Here is a 20,159-nt window from a genome sequence, read left to right on the forward strand (position 1 = left end):
TTGAATTTCGATGCACTTGCCACTATGTCTACTGCCAAGGTTTAAGCGTTCAAGAGGTGCAAAGATTGCAACATGAAAATGTCACTAACTGACCACACCCTTCGGGGCTGACCACGTCACAAGGACTGCGGTTCATGTAAATAAAAATTAACCCTAGATTGTTGTGGGAATGGGTGGCAAATCTTCAGTTAGGGCATCCACCTTCGAAGTCTCTGGCTCGTTCGACAGATAGGTTGTCGGAACAGAAGACAGAGGTCCCAATCTCAGAAAAAGAAGACAGGCACCGAAAAAAGGCCAAAAAGAGATCTCACTCCAGCCATTCCTCATTGTCCTTTTCCCATCAGAAGAAGCATTGCCATCGATGCAAGCATGAGTCAGACTTGTTAGAGGAGCGGGGTATGTCCCACCCGGACTCGGGCATATTGAAGGCCAATTGGGAGGCCTTTAAGGAACAGATGTTTAAAGTGGCCACTGACGGCAAGGTTCCGACTTTGAAGCAGCAGGCCATGACGGTCCCAGCTATGCCTGGTCAATCTGGCATCAAGGAGACCAAATCGGGTACGACGGCACCGTCATTCAGTTGATTCTCCCACCGAAGCTGCAGACGGCGCAGCTGATTTCCATGTCATCAATGCCTAAGTCTATGTTTATACTGATGATCGAGCAGGCGTATGTCTCCTAGTCAAGGATAGCAAAAACAAAGAGGTGATGGCTGGAAGGTTTAGAATTAATCTTAACCACTGGCAATGCACTGGGCAACCCTCCAGACCACTGTTCTTCACCTGCCAAGCCATTACAGAAGGGAAAGACCATATGCAAATCAGGCTTGGCCCCACCCCAAAAGGGACAGTCCAACCCAAACTGCTAGGCCACATCCCTTCTGCACGAGACCACAAGCATCCCCAAACATGTTTCGCCCTTGTTGGGGCTCATCAGTGAGGAGTAGCTTGGGTCTCTAGGCCCAGCAGGCACGGGACCCAAGTCTGGGCATACCCGTCCCACTCGGGGTGACATAGCAAAAACAAAGAGGTGATGGCTGGAAGGTTTAGAATTAATCTTAACCACTGGCAATGCTCTGGGCAACCCTCCAGACCACCGTTCTTCGCCTGCCAAGCCATTACAGAAGGGAAAGACCATATGCAAATCAGGCTTGGCCCCACCCCAAAAGGGACAGTCCAGCCCGAACTGCTAGGCCACATCCCTTCTGCACGAGACCACAAGCATCCCCAAACATGTTTCGCCCTTGTTGGGGCTCATCAGTGAGGAGTATCTTGGGTCTCAAGGCCCAGCAGGCACGGGACCCACTTCTGGGCATACCCGTCCCACTCGGGGTGACATAGCAAAAACAAAGAGGTGATGGCTGGAAGGTTTAGAATTAATCTTAACCACTGGCAATGCTCTGGGCAACCCTCCAGACCACCGTTCTTCGCCTGCCAAGCCATTACAGAAGGGAAAGACCATATGCAAATCAGGCTTGGCCCCACCCCAAAAGGGACAGTCCAGCCCGAACTGCTAGGCCACATCCCTTCTGCACGAGACCACAAGCATCCCCAAACATGTTTCGCCCTTGTTGGGGCTCATCAGTGAGGAGTAGCTTGGGTCTCTAGGCCCAGCAGGCAGGGGACCCACGTCTGGGCATACCCGTCCCACTCGGGGTGACATAGCAAAAACAAAGAGGTGATGGCTGGAAGGTTTAGAATTAATCTTAAACACTGGCAATGCTCTAGGCAACCCTCCAGACCACCGTTCTTCACCTGCCAAGCCATTACAGAAGGGAAAGACCATATTTAAATCAGGCTTGGCCCCACCCCAAAAGGGACAGTCCAGCCCAAACTCCTAGGCCACAACCCTTCTGCACGAGACCACAAGCATCCCCAAACATGTTTCGCCCTTTCACAGGGTGAAACATGTTTGGGGATGCTTGTGGTATCGTGCAGAAGGGATGTGACCTAGCAGTTTGGGCTGGACTTCCCCTTTTGGGGTGGGGCCAAGCCTGATTTACATATGGTCTTTCCCCTTCTGTAATGGCTTGGCAGGCGAAGAACGATGGTCTGGAGATTTACCCCGAGCAATGCCAGTGGTTAAGATTCAGTCTAAACCTTCCAGCCATCACCTCTTTGTTTTTCCCTAGTCAAGGATGTCATTTTTTCTAACGATGCAGTCCATTTTTGATGATGACGGTGAACAAGGGCTCTGCTTTGAGCCGGTGCTGGGGGGGCAGGAAGGAACAAGCAGAGGCAATTTATTTCACAGACCAGGCTGATCTCATAGCCCTAGCTGAGGGTCTGCAGGACGCCAGAAGACTGGACACCCAACTGGCTACTACCTGTGTCATGTTAATGCCCAGTATAGGAGAACGGTGGAGAGAGTGGTGGGGACTCTAGGTCTATCAGCCTCATTAGAGGTTTGCTGGTATCCTGCCGGAATTACCGGCGGATACTGGCAAACTGACTTATCATTTCCGCCACCCTATGTCCCGGAATTTACTGGATATTACAGGTGGCGGAAAGTGCGATAAATCCTCATTCTATGGAGTCCCATAATGCTCCATGGAGGGGATTGCCGGTATTACTGGCACCAGTATTACTGGCAGTTTTCTGCCAGTGGGGGCCTGATTTACCTCCAGCTTTTCGCTGGTGGTAAAGTGACCCCCAATGGCAAACTTGTAGTGCTGGTCATAGAATTACCAGCACTTTTCCGGCACCACGAAACTTGTAATGAGGCCCTATGTACGCCAGCAAAGCCTCTATCAGCTTATGAGTGGACTGATATTCTAGACCGGGCCCACCTACAGAAATGGCACTTCCATTTAATGTGTGCCAAAGCCATTCCCATTTTGTGGTCATGGCAGAGGCCCTGTTCCACTCCTCCAGTGGGCTCAGAGCTGAGAAAAGAATATAAACCTGAGAGAGGCGATCCAATCTATCTTGCAACCCATCCTATACCAGAGGGTCTGGTAGTTCAGGCAGCCACCCTAAAAACGAGACCATCCACGTCAGATTTAACAATAGATAGTCTAAAAAAAAATCACGCTCTTGCTAAAAAAGTCTTCTGCTCAAGCAGCATGGCTCTCGGGCGTGAATGCTTTGTGCACGTTCGCCAAGTACACGCACAGACTGTGCAGGAGCATAGAATAGGTGGCACAACATATCCCTGAAGGGAAAATGCAGGAAGGTTTTCTGTGCCTGGTGGATGATGGGAAGGAGGTAGCCCGCCACTCCCTGCAATCGGGACTGGATGTTGCGGACAGAAGGCAGGGAAAGAGCTAGCTAGCTCAGGGCATCAGAGCTCATTCCACTAGGGACATTGCTGCGTCTTTGGCACTGCAAAGGGGCGTACTGGTGAGAGACATCTGCCGGGCAGTGACATGGTCGTCATTGCACACATTTACCAAGCATAACTGCCTGGGTGTGTCGCATGGCGGTGACGCCCGATTTGGATGGGCAGTTCTTCAGAATTTTCTCGTGTAGGGACTTTCATCCTGCCTCCACACTAGGTACTGGTTTGGGAGTCTATCTTACTGGTAATGTTCTTTCGATGGATTCTTCTCACACAGATTTCTCATAGCCCTCCCAGGCTACCCTGCAACGAAAGCTTCTTTGGCTTGCACCACTCTGAGTCAATTATTTTTATTTGTAGGATGAGTCTTGGAGGAAGGCTTGGTGTTGTTTTTGAAAAATAAAGCTGAGCCATTTATGGGTTAATTGGACCTTCAGTCTTCGGTGCCGGTTCTTCACAAAAAATAAAATAAGGATGTATTCTGTAAGGGGAATAGAGTTTCTCTCTCCTGTTTTATGACTCTGTGTATGGAAATTCTCCCCTTGGCTGCTGGACACCAGGGGAAAAAGGTGGGGAACTGAGGTATGGGGGCATAGTGACGATGTATATGTACTACCAAAGTCACTTCCAGAGTCAAGGAGTGCTGCGGTCGAGGCATGCAGTGTTTGAAAGATAACGCCAAACATCACAACGCCCCTGTCAAAGTTTTCTGAGCAGCTGGCGCTGAGGGGATCAACTATCAAGATGAGGAACCTTTGGGAGAAGAATCCATAGAAAGAACATTACATGTTAAATGTTAAATGTTAAAGGTATTTGTACCGTGCACCGTCACCAACAGAGTTGGTCCCCAGGCGCTCTGGCGGCTCTGCAAACAAGAAGGTGGGATGGGTTAGTAAGGTGAAGAGGGAGTAGGATAGTGAGAGGAGTGGTGTTCTGTTGGCAGCTTCAACTCGGTATACACCGGGTGCTGAGCTTTGGTGCGTGTATCAGATCGATGTCAGTCCGCGTGTGCTGTTGGTGCGGCTTATGTGTTGTTGCAGTGTTGTGAAGTGCATGCAGGTTGTTGTGCGAGAGATGGTTGTGTGAGTTTTTTGAGTGAGATAAGTATGTAGAGGTGTTAAGTATTTTTCGTTAGTGGGTTATATGATATTTAACATGCTAATATTCACAATTCTGTGTAAGTGTGGCATATGCTAACATTCACAATCCTGTCTAGATGCGGCACAATTCCAGGTGTGGCACTTGCTAACCTTCACAATTCCATCTAAGTGTGGCAGATGCTAACTTTCACAATCCTGTCTAGATGCGACGCAGGCTACTGTTCACCATTCCATCTAAGTGTTGGACATGCTAACATTCAAATTTTATCTAAGTGTGGCAGATGCTAATGTTCACAGTCCTATCAAGATGCAATGTAGGCTAATGTTCACAATTCTGAGTGTGAGACATGCTAACATTCAAGATCCATCTAAGTGTGGCACATGCTGACTTTCACAATACTATCTATGTGTGGCATGTGCTAACATTCACGATCCTGTCTACTGCGACGCAGCCTGAAGTTCACAGTTTTGTCTAAGTGTGGTGCTTGTTATCCTTCATAATTCCATCTAAGTGTGGCACATGCTAACATTCACACTCCTGTCGGGATGCGACGCATGCTAATGTTCACCATTCGATCCGAGTGTTGGACATGCTAACATTCGAATTCCATCTAAGTGTGGCACATGCTAACGTTCACAGACCTATCTAGATGTGACACAGGCTAATGTTCACAATTCTAAGTGTGGAATTTGCTTAGCTTCACAATTCCATTTAAGTATGGCAGATGCTAACATTCACAGTCCTGTCCAGATGCGGCATGGGCTAATGTTCACAATTCTAGGTATGGAATTTGCTAACCTTCACAGTTCCATCTAAGTGTGGCAGATGCTAACATTATCAATCCTGTTTAGATGCGGCGCAGGCTAACATTCAAAATCCTGTCTAGATGCGACGCAGGCTATTTTTCACAATTCTAAGTGTGGCATTTGCTAAGCTTCACAATTCCATCTAAGTGTGGCAGATGCTAACATTCACAGTCCTGTCTAGATGCGGCATGGGCTAACGTTCATAATTTTAGGTGTGGCATTTGCTAACCTTCACATTTCCATCTAAGTGTGACAGATGCTAACATTATCAATCCTGTCTAGTTGCGGCGCAGGCTGATGTTCACAATTCTAGGTGTGGCACTTGCTAACCTTCACAATTTTGTCTAAGTGTGGCAGATGCTAACATTCACAATCCTGTCTAGATGCAACGCAGGCTAATGTTCACAATTCTAGGTGTGGCATTTGCTAACCTTCACAGTTCCATCTAAGAGTGGCAATGCTAACATTCGCAGTCCTGTCTAGATGCGGCATGGGCTAATTTTCACAATTCTATGTGTGGCATTTGCTAACCGTCACAATTCCATCTAAGTGTGGCAGTTGCTACTGTTCACAGTCCTATCAAGATGCGATGCAAGGCTAATGTATGCAGTTCTGAGTGTGAGACGTCCTAACATTCAAGACCCATCTAAGTGTGGCACATGCTGACTTTCACAATACTATCTATGTGTGGCATGTGCTAACATTCACAGTCCTGTCTAGATGTGGCGCAGGTTCATCTTCACAGTTCTCTCTAAGGTGTGGTACACATTAACATTGGCAAGTGTGTTAGTATGTAATGCAAGGCAATATTTACAGTCCAGCCATGAATAGATTTAGGCTGGAGGGCACACATCTCTCTAACTATGTATGGTTTACGTCTATGGCAGTGTATGTTATGGAAAGGTAGGTAGAGTGGCAGGGGCTTTCTGGAGTAGAGTAATTGTTGTACACCCCACCCATGCCACACTTACAGTTTTGTTGGTGTCTGTTGTCTGCTGGCTTCATTGGTTTCTCCCTGCGGACACCTGCAGACACATCTTGGAGCCGCCAATATCGGAGCCGCCCTTTGCCTCGGGACCTTCGTCGCAGGGGCTGCCTGGCAGAGGGCTGCCCTGGGAAGGTCAGTTAAGACCAAGTGTCCCACCAATCATGTCCTTGGGGTAGGGTTGGTGGTAGTGCAGGAGGCTGCTGTATGGTAATGATCTTTCTCCAATCAGGCTGGGGGGAGGGAGAGGGAAGTGGAAGGGTGCCGGGGCTGCAAGGGGCAGGGGCCGCATCAGGGTACAAACAATGCTCTAGCCATGAAAAAAGCAGGCCCAGGAGGGTCTCTGCACTAGATGGCTCACCTGCACTCGCTCCAGATGGAAATGGGTGAGCAGGGAGGCGCTGGTGGGTACACCAGCCATTGCTACAAACTTTCTTCAATCAGGATGGGGGGGTCGGGCTGGGAGGTAGGAGGGGAGTGGGGGGGAGGGAGAGGGAAGTGGAAGGGTGCCGGGGCTGCAAGGGGCAGGGGCCGCATCAGGGTACAAACAATGCCCTAGCCATGAAAAAAGTACATGTAAGTAATTCTCAGTTTGAATATTGTGAAAAGGAAGAAGGACCAGATGGTACTCGGGAACACATACTTGAACAGAAACAAAACGTGTGTCATGTCAAAAGGGGTCTCTGATCCATAAAGTTACCAAATGTTATTACATTAAATGCATGTATCTATATGAAACTTCAGTGGTGCAAGAGTGTGGTTGATGCATTGAATAAAGAAGTTGTTCAACTTGTCCAAACATGTCCACAAGAGATTGTTTTGTGAACTGAAAATGTGTTCACAAACCTCTGCTCCGTTTGCTCTACTCTGCCTGAAAGAATTTACGTGAGAAAAGTAGAAACATGCAAAGTTGTTCAATGGTTTATCTTTCTTTTCAGATGATGGAGGCCTCTCTGTATGACAAAATTATGGACCAGCAGCGCTTAGAGCCAGAATTCTTCAGGGTTGGATTTTATGGGAAGAAGTTTCCATTTTTCTTACGAGTGAGTGTATTCTATGAAGTATTTAAGCTGACAACCGTTTTCTTTTTGAATTTGATTGGCTGTGTTTTTGGATATTGTGATTCTAATGGGTCAAACCACTACACTTTGACATGTTATGGGCTGGATGAATAGCTATGGGGCAACACGTTTATTTTGCAACCAAGACAACCCAGAGCAACACAGTCTGGAATCCCGTTCTGGTGCTTAGAGACTGATCTCCGGTATTAAGTGCGTTATCAAAGATTGGTTAATTATATCATGATCTCTGCAGCACTGGGGCACTATTATGCATGAGATATTGGTTTTAAATGTATATATTCTAAAACATGCTGCGTTCAACATTACATCAAAGTCAGTTATTGCATTTACAATGGCATGTGTCCTTTCGCGGATTCCTCATCTCAGATGTTAAATTTCTGACGCTTGTGAATCTGCTTAGTTTAGTTTAGTTTATTTATTTGTAAGGCGCGCCAAGCCCTGGAGAATCAGGGCGCACAGGACAAGAATATGCTCAACTTTGTTACAGGTACATCTACATAATCATAGTACATTCTACAATAAATAAAATATGTACAGGTACATGTGCATGGTCATAGTACAGTATACAATAAGCAAGAATGAGCAGGTCTGGAGCTAGGTCCAGACAAAAGGTGATAAGGGTACAGGAATACTTAACAATGTGGAGGTAATATACAGTGGAATAAGTACAGTAATATACAATGGTGTAAAATACAAACCGAGGTATCAGAGCTGGGGCATGCAGGTGGATCGCCAGTAGGGACAGTCAGGTCAAGCAGGTCAGATTAGTTAGATGTCATTGGCTCTCAGCCACTTGGTCAAATTCTGCCTGAATTTCGCGAAGGGCTGGGGTTCTCTTATGTCATGTGGTAGGGAGTTCCAAAGCTTAGAATCACATGCTGTGCATATAGTCTGACATCTAGTGGAAATTGCATCTTTCTTTCGAAAAATGAAAGAAACGTCGACATGGGCCTGACTGTAACAATATCCCTAACGTGACGTTTAGTGTACCCAGAATCCCTCACACGTCGAGGACGGGCCAGATTGTTTTTTTCCGCCAACCTAGTTGGTTGCTTATGCGGAGTTCGTAAGAGTTTATATTGCTAAAGTTTATTTCCACAGCCTACGGTTGTCTAGTCACTTTGACGACCTTCAACGATTGCTTCATGGGTTTCCTGCCACCGACGACCTCTACATCTGCTCGGCGAATATTCAACTGCTTGACGACTATCAATTGCGCGGCCTCGGCCCTCCCGTCAGGCCCTTAAGTAGGGAGAGTGGGGCCCTGGGTTTTATTCCTCTCTGAGAATGTATTTCCTTCATCCTTCCCTTTCTCTTCATGGTCTGGCTGCCGCTACCCTCTGCTATGGAGAGGACTCCCTTCAAATTCTGCCCATCATGTAAAAGCAAGTTTCCTTGGAAGGACACCCATCGCCGATGCAATTGGTGTCTCCCTCGTGACCACAACGAGCGCTCATTCAAGGCCTGTAAGCTCTTTCGACTGAAGACGTTGAAAGACAGGTGGACTAAATGGTGAGCGGCCTACACTATTCAGGCCAAAGGCCTTTCCTCCGTTGGCGCCGTTGCTTCAGACGACGAGGAATCTGTCGGCAGCCATGGCTCCGGTTTGGAAGCCATCAATCTCTCCGCAGAGCCCGTGCGGTGCCAGATGCCCATCCCCGGCCCCGATAGACAGTCCACCGGCACTGTTATGGAGAAATCACACCCTGGCAACTAGGGCAGCCACGCACCACATGTACAAAAGCACACAACCCCTAAGGCCTCTTCGACGGAGTCGTCGACAAATCGCTCAATGCCTGCAGGACCTTCAAAAGTTTCAGCCACACGTGCCGAAGCTTGTGGTTCGATGCCCTCCACGCAACCAGATGCACGGCATGCGACTGGACACCCTCCTGGAACAGGCGTTCCATCTAAAAAATCCTCAGTTGCCGACCCTGCCATCCAAGACCGTGCAAGCGCCGAAGGACCCAGGGGAGTTGCTGACCACGACTGCGCCTTCAGGCATGTTGAGACCTTCTATACAGCCGCCAAAACTTTGCCAAAGCCTTTCGAAGATCATTTTGGCAGCCAACGAGTACAAGGGCACCCACTCTCGCTGAGAGGACTATTTTAAAAAAAACCAGCCCCTCTCTAAGGCCTTATTAGGAAAGTCTCCCACTTCTGAGGAACCCTTTCCTCCTCCTGACTATTCAGCTTCATCTCGGAGGACTAGGGAAAGGTTTGAGCAATACATGGACCAAATGTCCTAGTTCATTGACTTTTCAGACCAGTATATTATACCCAAGAGACCTAGGGAAGTGGACTCTTGCCCCATCCCCTCCAAATTGCAGAGACTCCCCATCTCTCCACAGGGACACCAACAAGACATCTTGCAGGTCCCAGGTGACCAAAACCAGCAGGAGTCTTAAGAAGAGGTTAACCCTTTTGATCAGGACCCAGCTAATCGGGACCCAGACTGGGACCAGGCAGAGGATCAGGGTCCTTGGCTTACACCAACACATGCTGTCGACCCAGATGCCATCTGCCTAGATCCCCCTGCATCCCCTCGACAAAGAGCAGCATCACCTGTGGACGACCAGATGTTGTTCAATTCCATTTTAAAAAGAGCAGCTGACCATTTTAAAATTGCAACGCACAAAGCCGCTCCAAACTCAGACTTCGTGGAGGATATCCTCAAGGAGAAGACCCCAGCTAGCCAAGCTATCCCTTTACTGAATTCTATAAAGAAATACTTGGCCCCTTCTTTGCTGTCCCCATCTCTCACTCGGCAAGTAAACTCCCGGGTGGAGAAATGATTTCACCCATCGCAAATTAAACCACGCTACTGGCAAGTTACAGTGATGTCCAGTGGGGCCTAGTGCAGGATGGTCTTCAGGACTTTACAGAGCCCACCCGATCACGCCTGCTGGCCGTCATGGCTGAAGGCAGACAAGTAACTTAAAACATACTGAAGAACACTCTGGACTCGGCTGCGACTGCTGGACGCACCCTCATGCAGGGTATCCTGCTTAAAAGACACGCCTGGTTAAACAACCCTGGATCAGTGGAGGATTCAAACCTTTTCGGCAAAGTGGTTGACAATGCCCTAGAGAAGGCAAAGAAAGAACACGAGACTCTGAAATCACTTAGCCAGATCACGGCTAAGCCCTTTCACCAGCGAGGAAGCTCCAACTCAAGCTGGTGTCTTTCGTGGCCAATCCTTCTCCCGCTCTCCCCAGGGTCAATACGACTGAGGAAATAATTCCTGGTTCTCGTGTCAAGGATTCTCTGGTAACTTCCAATACCAACAAAGAGGCTCTCATAGGGGTAAGGGTAGAGGCAGAAACTCTACTCCTAGAGGCTCTCCGGCCTCCACCTCCAAGTGACTTGCCGGTTCAGGTCCCCTCCCACTCTTCCCCTGGTTGGGGATCGCTTGTCTTCATTCATCCACGCCTGGGAGGGGATCACTTCAGATCAGTGGGTACTAAAGTCCGTTGCCCATGGGTATTGTATCGAGTTTCTCCGACCACCTCGCTACCACCCATCAAGGAGCAGACGCCTGCCGTCAGAACACCTGCACATCCTGCTGGAAGAAGTTCATCCCCCTTCTCCAGGTAAACAAGGGTATTTATTCTGTGTACTTCCTTGTACCCAAAGAGGATCTCACCATGCGCCCCGTTTTAGACCTGCGCCCTGCAAACCAGTAAGTTAAACCTCATAGGTTCTGGATGACAACACTTCAGGAGGTAATCCCACTGCTGCAGCAGGGGGATTACATGGTCACACTGGACATGAAAGATGCATACTTCATATTTCAATGTTGCCAGCACATAGAAAGTACCTGAGGTTCATGATAGAGGTCACCCACTATCAGTTCAAAGCTACAAGGGTGTTCACAAAGGTGCTGGCGATAGTAGCGCTCATCTGCGCAGGCAGTCAATCCCAGTCTATCCTTACCTCGACGGTTGACTCATAACAGGGAATTCGGACGGAACATGCCAGACAAATACCCAGAGGACAGTAAATATCCTCTTCAATATCCTCTTCAACCTAGGATTCTCTATCAAAAATTAAAAATCCAGTCTAACCCCCAGCCAAGTAAAACAGTTTCTGGGGGCTCTAATTCGGACAGAAGACGGTTTCGTCTTTCCCTCCAACGAGAGGGTCCACAACATGCTGTTCCAGATCCCTCACTATGTAGCCAGTCACCAAGTGACCGTACGCAAAGCCATGTGACTGATGGGGATGATGTCTTCCGGTGTCTACCTAGTTCCTCACACTCCCCTGCGCTTGCACCCCATGCAGGAGTGGCTCTCAAGCCATTTTTGTCAGCCACGGCGTGTGGTCTCCAGCAGCAGCATCCAGTCACATCACCCTATTGTAACTACTAGCAGTGTTCAAGGCCGTAAAGGCCTTCCAAACTCACCTCCAGGTGAAAACAGTTCTAGTCCTCACGACAGTACTACAGCCATGTACTACTTAAACAAACAGGGGGGCACTTACTCTCTAGTCCTGTCCAAACTGTTCCAGAACGTTTGGAAGTGGGCACTCAAACACAACTTTCTTTCACAACATGTTCCAGGGGAACTCAATCTTCTGGCAGACGTATTCAGCAGTGACTTCCCTCTACCCATAGAGCACGAGTGGCGGCTACAGGAGGACATTTTAATTAGCGTCTTCGCAAAATGGGGCTTTCCAGAGAAGGACTTACTCGCCACTCTTGAGAACGCCCAAAGCCCAGATTACCCCTCCAGGTACCCACATAACTGCTCCAAGGGTAACGGTCTTTGCATAACACGGTCCAGGAGATTTGTCTATGCTTCTGCCCCCCCCCCCCCGATTCCCCTGCTCAACAAAATAGTGCACAAGATGCACCAGGAACCAGTCACAATAATCCTGGTGGCCCCTATGTGGGCCTGCCAACCGTGGTTTTCCCATATAATGGCAATGCCAGTCTCCCCTCCCAGGAAGCTGCCGTGCTGTCTCAAGATTAGGGAGAGACACTACACCCATGCCCTCAAACTCTCAACTTAGCAGCCTGGATCCTGTTGTCATAAAGTTCGGCACCTTCAGCTCCCTCAGAGATGCACGGACATACTCAGAGAGGCACAGAAATCTACCACCAGACATTGCTACTCCAGCAAATGGAAGCGCTTTGTTATCTGGTGTAATGTCAAGGGCGTCAATCCTATTAATTGCTCACCTAAAGATATCTTCCTTTACCTAGCCCACCTTTTGGATTCAGGACTGGTTTTCAATTCTCTTAAAGTCCACTTAGCTGCACTTTCGGCGTACACCACGTCCCAGAGCAAGGTATCATGGTGGAAAATTCTTGTAATTAAAGCCTTTATGGAAGGGGTAAAAATATTTAATCCCCCTATTTCCAACCCAGCTCCCGGGTGGGACCTGAATGTTGTTCTTACCCGACTAATGGGTCCTCCCTTTGAACCCATGAACAAGGCTAGCCTTAAAACACTCACCTACAAGACTGATTTTCTGGTGGCTATCACCTCTATAAGGCGAGTTAGTGAACTGCAGGCCCATTCACTTCAGGACCCGTTCGTCACGATTCACAAAGAAAACGTGGTTTTGTGCACATACCCTCGCTTTGCGCCTAAATTTATGTCAAAGTTCCATGTAAACCAGTCGATATAACTACCCACCTTTATCCAGAACCCCACTAACGTGGCAGAAAGAAGCCTTCACACACTGGATGTAAGGAGAGCGGTTATCTACTATCTGAAAAAGACAAAGCCACTAAGAAAAACAAACCAGTTCTTCGTCTCAGTGGCAGCTGGTAGAGAAGGGGACCACGTCTCTAAATCGGCTATTTCTAAGTGAATCGTAAACTGCATCACACTTTGTTATACTCTTGCCAAGAGAGATCTACCCTTCACGGCTAGAGCACACTCTGCTAGACGCACAGGGGCTACCATAACATTCATTGCAGATGTCCCTCTAGATTCCATTTGCAAAGTAGCAACCTGGAGTTCTGTACACACCTTTACACAACACTACTGCTCTCAGGTGGGACAAGCGGGGCTAAGCCATCTCTTTGTTACTATTCTTTCCCACATCCCAGCACAATCTCTGGGTACTGCTTGCTAGTCTATGCACAACATGTGATTCTAAGCAGATTCAGAAGCATCCGAAGACATGCATTTCTCACCGTAATAGCATTTCTGATGATTGTATCTGCTTAGATTCACCTGCGCCCACCTTTCTTCCCCTCGTTGAGTAGAAGGAACATAGGCTTTTTACACCTTCTCTCTTCTGTACTCGCTCACGCACTCTATAATGCTCCCTCACTGCAGAAAAGTCAGACCTCAACGCGTGAGGTATTCTGGGTACACTACACGTCACATTAGGGATAGTGTTACAGTCACGCCCATGTCGACGTCCCATTCGATCATTCGAAAGAAAGATGCAATGCTCCAAGATTTCCACTAGATGTCGGACTATATGCACAGCATGTGAATGTAAGCAGATACAATCATCAGAAATGCTATTACAGTGAGTAATGCATTTCGTATTCTTTCTATGACCACAGATCACAGAAACGTTTGACAGCAGGGGACACTGTGCATCTCATTTGTCAAGGTTCCTTGGTGCTCTTCGTCGTGGAATCTGGATGTGACATCAGTACAAACAGCTTACACCATGCAACGTGACCTCAGTTCCTTTTTTCCACAAGATCAGCACACTTCTCAGGAACGAACTGCGATGCCACTGAAAATGATCCTCTGATGCACTAGATAAAACTTTTCAAAAACACTAAAATGTCGACACCTAAACCGTCCAGTTTTATAAAGTATCGAAATTGTGACACGAAAATGTCTCTAACTTGCCCCAATACTGTCTGTCTGTGGTATCTCTGTACCGATCACGCCGTTGTCGGTTGGGATTTATGCCAAATGATGCCACCAAAGGAATGGAAGAAGAGCACATCAAAATGAGCTCTCACACATTCAGCATCGAAGTTTCCCATCTCACAAGCCCATCAAAATGAAAAAGAAAAAGAAGTAGAGGAGGGGAAGATATTCATCATCAGACCCCTCACCTGACAGACAGGTACGTTTCCCCCTTAAACCTGCTTTGGCAGAGAAATTAGATACATTCCACCATAATATGGTGGAAGTCTTCGACAAAGCGGTATCTCCTGCTTCCTCTTTGGGAGGTAAAAAAATAATTAGACAATCAGGTCCACCGTGGCCGACAAACCCGGGAGATTTTCAGAGTCCTGTCCTTCCTGCGCTTCTACAAAACCTCAAGAGCCTTAGGTGATCTCAACACCTTTGGGGTTCTTTCACATCATCTTGGTGCTGATTTCAATAGGCCCTTTGTTGGCAGTAGCATCCACAGTGTTTGATTCACTCTACAGTCTAGAAACTACTTTTCAATGGATTGCAGTCTCCTGCAGATTTCTCATCTGATAGATATCGCTCCAGCATCTGTTGCTTTCTGAAACTCGACAGGGGGTGTTTAGTGGCTTGGCGTCGGCCCTCAACTCCACCTTCACTTGTCCGCACCACTCCTTGACTCCGGACATGATGTCGGCAGTACATATATCAAGTCAATATGTACCCTACCCCATACCTCAGTTATTATTTTTCTGCGTACTCTGCATGCTGTTTTGGAAGAGTGGGAGGCGATTAAGAATCAGATGCCCCAACTCTTTGTAAAAGCTGTGGTGGGTACGGCTCTGGCCTCGAGGCCACAGTCTGTCCAGGCACCAGTTACACCCAAAGGCTCCAGCACCAAGATGGCCATTTCAGGTCCTACACCCTCAACGGTCACAAAGCCGATAGATGATACTTGAGTCATCCGAATGGCTCTGTGAATGTTAGTGGTCAACCGTCCATTTTCCCCTGAGTCTTGATCAGAGTTCTTTCACTCATTAAGATGGATCTTCAACGAGGAAGTGGATGTGGGTTCTTTGTGTATGGAACTGATGAGCAGGGGATTTGGGGAAGACAAACTTTTCACAGATCAGGCTGATTTACTGGCCTTGGCTGAAGGTCTGCACGAGGAAAGTGGGCTTGACATCTCACCTGACCTCGACCTGCAGCCGGCCTCCCCTCATGGACACCCCAATGCCCATTACAGAAAGACAGTGGAAAGAGTGGCCCTGGCTTTGGGAATGGGTATCCCAGCCAACCCATTCAGGGCCTCTGAGTGTACGGACATTTTGGATAAAGTCCCACAGAGAGCATTGCCCTTTAATGCCACCATATCTGAACTCATTGGCACATTGTGGCAGAAGCCATGTTCCATGCCAGGTGTGGATGCCGAGATGACCAAAAAATATAAGTCAGCAAAAGGAGACCTGCCCTTCCTTTCGGCTCACTCTACCCCAGAAGCGTTGGTGTCCAAGCCACCACAGTAAGATCAAGGCTAGCCCCATCCACCTCTAACCTGCCTATGGACAGAGAGTCCAAGAAGATGAACACTGTAGCAAATACGTTCTTTGAGTCAAGGAGCAGCGTGGCTCTGAAGGCAATCAATGCCAACCGTGCCTTTGCTAAATATTCTCACGTACTGTGGTGAACAAATGCTGGGGCGGCTGATCATATTCCAACAGGGGAGGTGAGAGATGGCTTTCTAAATATGGTCAGTGATGGCAAGGAGATGGGTCTCGACACCGCGGACTGCATAGGCCTTGCCACGGAACGTCCACAGTACTGAGGACAGCAGCATTACAACACAGCTCAGTTTCTCGCCCAAGGTTTAAGCCAAGTTTCTGGACATGGCATTTGACGGAGTACATCTGTTTGGGCCAAAAGCAGATAAGTCGCTAAAATTTTATTTAAAAATAAAAAATTGGCTTTAAAGTCTTTAGGGCTAGCAGTGAAACAGCCTGCTAAACAGTCCTTCAGCTCTGTCCTTAGAAGGAAATCACAACTGCTGCAGGCAATGCAGGGCCAGAGTCCTCTCTTGTGCCACTGACAGGGAAGAGGGGCCTCTAAGGTCCAGCAGATTATAGCAGCAGCGGCAGGGGCAGTAGCCCCTGCTAAACTATTTTGAGTTCTCCCACACGTTTCACCGGTTGGAGGGAGGATCTCAGAGCACTGGGACAGGTCGAAGGAGATGACATCAGACACCTGTGCCTTGCAGCTTGTCAGGTGATGATACTGTCTGCCTTTCTTAAAAAGGCCTCCAGACAGCCCACACCTCCCCTCCCCATCAGCAGAGCAGGAGCTTCAGTGAAAAGTGTGCAGTGGAAGAGGCACCACCCGAGGAGAGAAGACCCGGCTGGTATTATCGCTACTTTCCGGTACCCAAGAAAGGAAGATGATTCTGGACCTCAGGGCCTTCAACAATTTCCTGAGGAAGGACAAGTCCGGGATGGTGGCGTTGAAGAAAATTCTCCAGGCTGTACAACTCCAAGAATGGTTTTTGTTGCTGGATCTTCAGGATGCTTATTTTCTTGTGTCGATCCATCGAAAGCACAGGTGGTCCCTGAGATTCTTCATCAAAAATACTCACTATCAATTCAGAATGCTCCCTGTTGGCGTAACCTCTGCACCCAGGGTTTTCATCAAGCTTATGGCAGTGGTGGCAGAGCACCTCAGGAGATCTGCTGTCCACATATTTTCTTACCTGGATGACTAGTTGATCTGAGGAAAGGCTAAGGAGAAGGTATCAACGCATCTCGCGGAAACCTGTTCCCTGCGTCACAGTTTGGGCTTGGCACTGAACTTCCAGAAGTCCCATGTCACACAACACAGAAGCTCCAATTCACAGGATCAGTTCTGGACACCAGGGAGGGGAAGCCTCCCGACCCCTGAGGAAAGAGTCAACTGTGTCAGGCAGATGATCAGGCTTTTCCAGAAACAAGGCAACTTGCCAGTGGCTTTCTTCCTCTGAATCTTAGGCATCATGGCATCCTGAATTGTCTGGTGCCATAGGCCCGGATGCAGATGCGATCCAGTCAGTGGCTTTTGAGAGATCACTGGCCCCCAGTACTTCAACACCATGAAGGACATCCTCAAGGTGTCAAAGACGGTGGCCAGCGACCACTCATGGTGGACCAGCAGGGATAGCATGATGGCAGGGGAACCCTTTTGGCCACTGTGGCCCCAAGCTTAGGTGATCACGGATGGATCCCTGAAGGGCTGGAGCGCTCAATAATGGGATTTGCTAGTGAACAGCCTGTGGACCTCAGTGGAAAACTGTTGGCACATCAACAGGCTGGAGTTGCAAGCAGTAAGGCTAGCCCTCATGGCTTCCTTTCCCTCAGGGGAAACATATCCTGGTTGTGATGGAGAAAACAGTGTCCATGCATTACCTAACCAAGCAAGGGGATATGCGGTCCCTGCCTCTATGCCGGAAGACCTTGAAACTGTGGTTCTGGTTGCTAGAGTACACAGTCTCAGCTTCTGCAGCACACCTTGCAGGAGTGGAGAACGGGCCTGGCGGACACTCTGATCAGGCACAGCACAGTCTCAAATGAGTGGGAATTGCACCTGGAAGTTCTGGAGGAGATTGTTGCTCTGTGGGCTACCCCTATAATAGATCTGTTTGTCACTAGGGCAAACAGTAAGTGCAAGCAGTTCTGCACGAGGGAATTCCAAGCTAGGGCTGCACTAGGGGACATGTTCCTGGTGCAGTTGGTCTCATCCTCCATTATGCGTTCCCACTGATACCTGTCATCCCGTTGGCTTTCAGTAGGTTGAGGAGGTTCCAGGCTACCATGATCTTGATGGCTTCGGATTCAGCGAGGAGAATATGGTACTCTGAAATCCTTGAAATGGCCATCTGCCCACCTCGCCGGCTTCGTCAGAAGCCGGACCTCCTATCCCCGCAGGATGCTCCCCCCGGAGTCTCTCAACCTACATGCCTGGCTCTTTAGAGGATAAGGTATGATGACTGGGACCTCTCAGAAGAGACCATCCACTCGATGGTAATAAGCACCCAAACCTCCCTTTCTGCTATTTTTCAAGAAGATGGCTTCTCATAAAGTCAATGTAAATTCCTCCTAAAGGTGGTATCCGAGTTTCACGTCTCTCAAAGCATTGACCTGCTGGTTTTCTACCCTCCGCCTCACCCTTCAAGGGATGAGGAAAGGCTGCCGGTTTTCTACCCTCCAACTCACCCTTCAAGGGATGAGGAAAGGCTGCACAGACAGGACCTGAAGAGGGTGCTCAGCTACTATGTGGCCAGGGCGGCAGACTTAAACGTAACAACCAACTCTTTGTTGTCTTCTCACATTCCAAGAAGGGCCTGGTGGTGTCTAAGCAGCCAATTTCCCTTTGTGTAATTGTCTGCATTGCAGAATGCTTCCAAAAAGCGGGAAAATAATTGTCATCAGGCATCAGAGCGCACTCCACTAGGGGTGTGCCGGTGAGAGAGATCTGTCGGCCGCGGCTTTGTCATTGCTCCACACTGTAAGGATGCAGGAGGAGGAGACTGGCACACAGATGGCATAGTTGTTGGCATACACTTTTATTAATAATAAAATAAGAGAAAACCTAACTTTCCCTACCTCTAAGAGGGGGTCCCTGCCCCAACTAAAACACTAAGGGGTCTGTCAAGATGTCTGTATTGTGCCAACAACCCACTTCTGTCCCTCACACTTATAACTAATCTAAAGGGGTTGTGGATCTTCTTGTTCCAGAAGAAAGGTTCCCTTCTTCTGGACAGCTGACCACAGTTCCAGTTATTAGGTGGGATCTTTACCTGAAGGAATGACTATCCATGGCTCAATTCCTTTTCAATGCTCAAAACAAAGTTGCAGGTTTTAACGACAAAAGGTAGTAAAGTTCTCAATTCACACGCAAAAGGTAAAGTTAAAGTTCAAACATCAACATTCCTTATTGCCCATAGTTGCTTCTTCACTATTGGTTCCTGGAGAATGCCTCCCTTCTCCGGGTATCTTGTTGCCAACCCAGGGGACTGGCTCCCTTCCCCTGGCTTCTCTTTTCCCTTGGTTCCACAATTTCACAATGCCAGGGGAATTACCTCCTTCCCTTGGTCTTCGTTGGCTTTGTTGCACACTCTCTTGCCTTTTACTTTCACAATTTATAACACCAGGGGGAACAACTCCTTTCCCCTGGCCTTCCTTGGCTTTAGTTTCACAGTTCACAACGCTGGGGTGGGGGAAGCCTCCCTTACCCTGGCCGTTTCCTATTCTCAATTTCACAGTTCACAACACCAGGGGGAATGACCACCTTCCCCTGGCCTTTCTTATTCTCAGTTTCACAGTTCACAGCCCCAAAGGGACGGACTCCCTTCCTCTTGCTTTACTTATTCTTAATCTGACAGTTCACAAGACCAGGGATAATAAAGGGCTCTTGCTAGTGCTTTCTGGTTGGTTGTGGGCTTCTTGGTGTTTCCTCTCGGGCTGCTTCTCCAGCGGATGCGGTGGCTCTGCAGCGTCTCCTTCTCGGGTTGCGTGTCTCCAGCTGACTGCGCATTGGATCTCCCTCGGTCGGCTGGATGCTCGTTCTTCCTCCCGTTTCATCAGTCTGTCCACAGCGGACCTGTCAGCACCGCCTCTGCTGGCAGACAAGTGTCTTGGTTCCAGGTCTCTCTGCTTGTCCTCGCTTGCCAGCTTTGAATCTCGCACCACTCTGTTCTTGAGGAACGCAAGCGATACATCGATCCTCAAATGTCACGTTTTTTTCATTAAATTCTGTCATCGCAAGCTGCCATGTCCGCGCCTCGGGTTTCAGGATTCAAGCGCAGCTCCGATTGCAGCTCCAAATTGTTGGTGACTGACCTGCATGCCATCTGTGTGTGGTGCCTCTGCACGGGTCCGGATACCGAGGGGTGCACATCCTGCAGCAAAATGAACCCGAAGTCTCTTCGGGAGGGGTCGGCCAAGCTTGCGTTGTGCAGACAGACGTCTGGCGCAGTCAACCATTCAATCTTCGGAGGCCGCAACGTAGGGACGCATACCTGAGAAAGAGAGTAGACACCAGCAGA

At 48.6% G+C, this 20,159-nt stretch overlaps 1 protein-coding gene across 4 annotated transcripts in view; it reads left to right on the forward strand.

Annotated features, from left to right (window-relative positions):
- DOCK4 (dedicator of cytokinesis 4) overlaps positions 1-20,159 on the forward strand; it is a 2,129,281-nt gene that overhangs the window by 1,816,553 nt on the left and 292,569 nt on the right. For all 4 annotated transcript variants that reach the window (XM_069627915.1, XM_069627916.1, XM_069627917.1 and 1 more), the window contains one exon: positions 7,110-7,214. In XM_069627915.1, the coding sequence (XP_069484016.1) occupies positions 7,110-7,214 (105 nt within the window). The remainder of the gene's footprint in view (positions 1-7,109; positions 7,215-20,159) is intronic.

This window comes from Ambystoma mexicanum, chromosome 12 (assembly GCF_040938575.1).
Source record: "Ambystoma mexicanum isolate Mex_15411 chromosome 12, UKY_AmexF1_1, whole genome shotgun sequence".
Taxonomy (NCBI): domain Eukaryota; kingdom Metazoa; phylum Chordata; class Amphibia; order Caudata; family Ambystomatidae; genus Ambystoma; species Ambystoma mexicanum.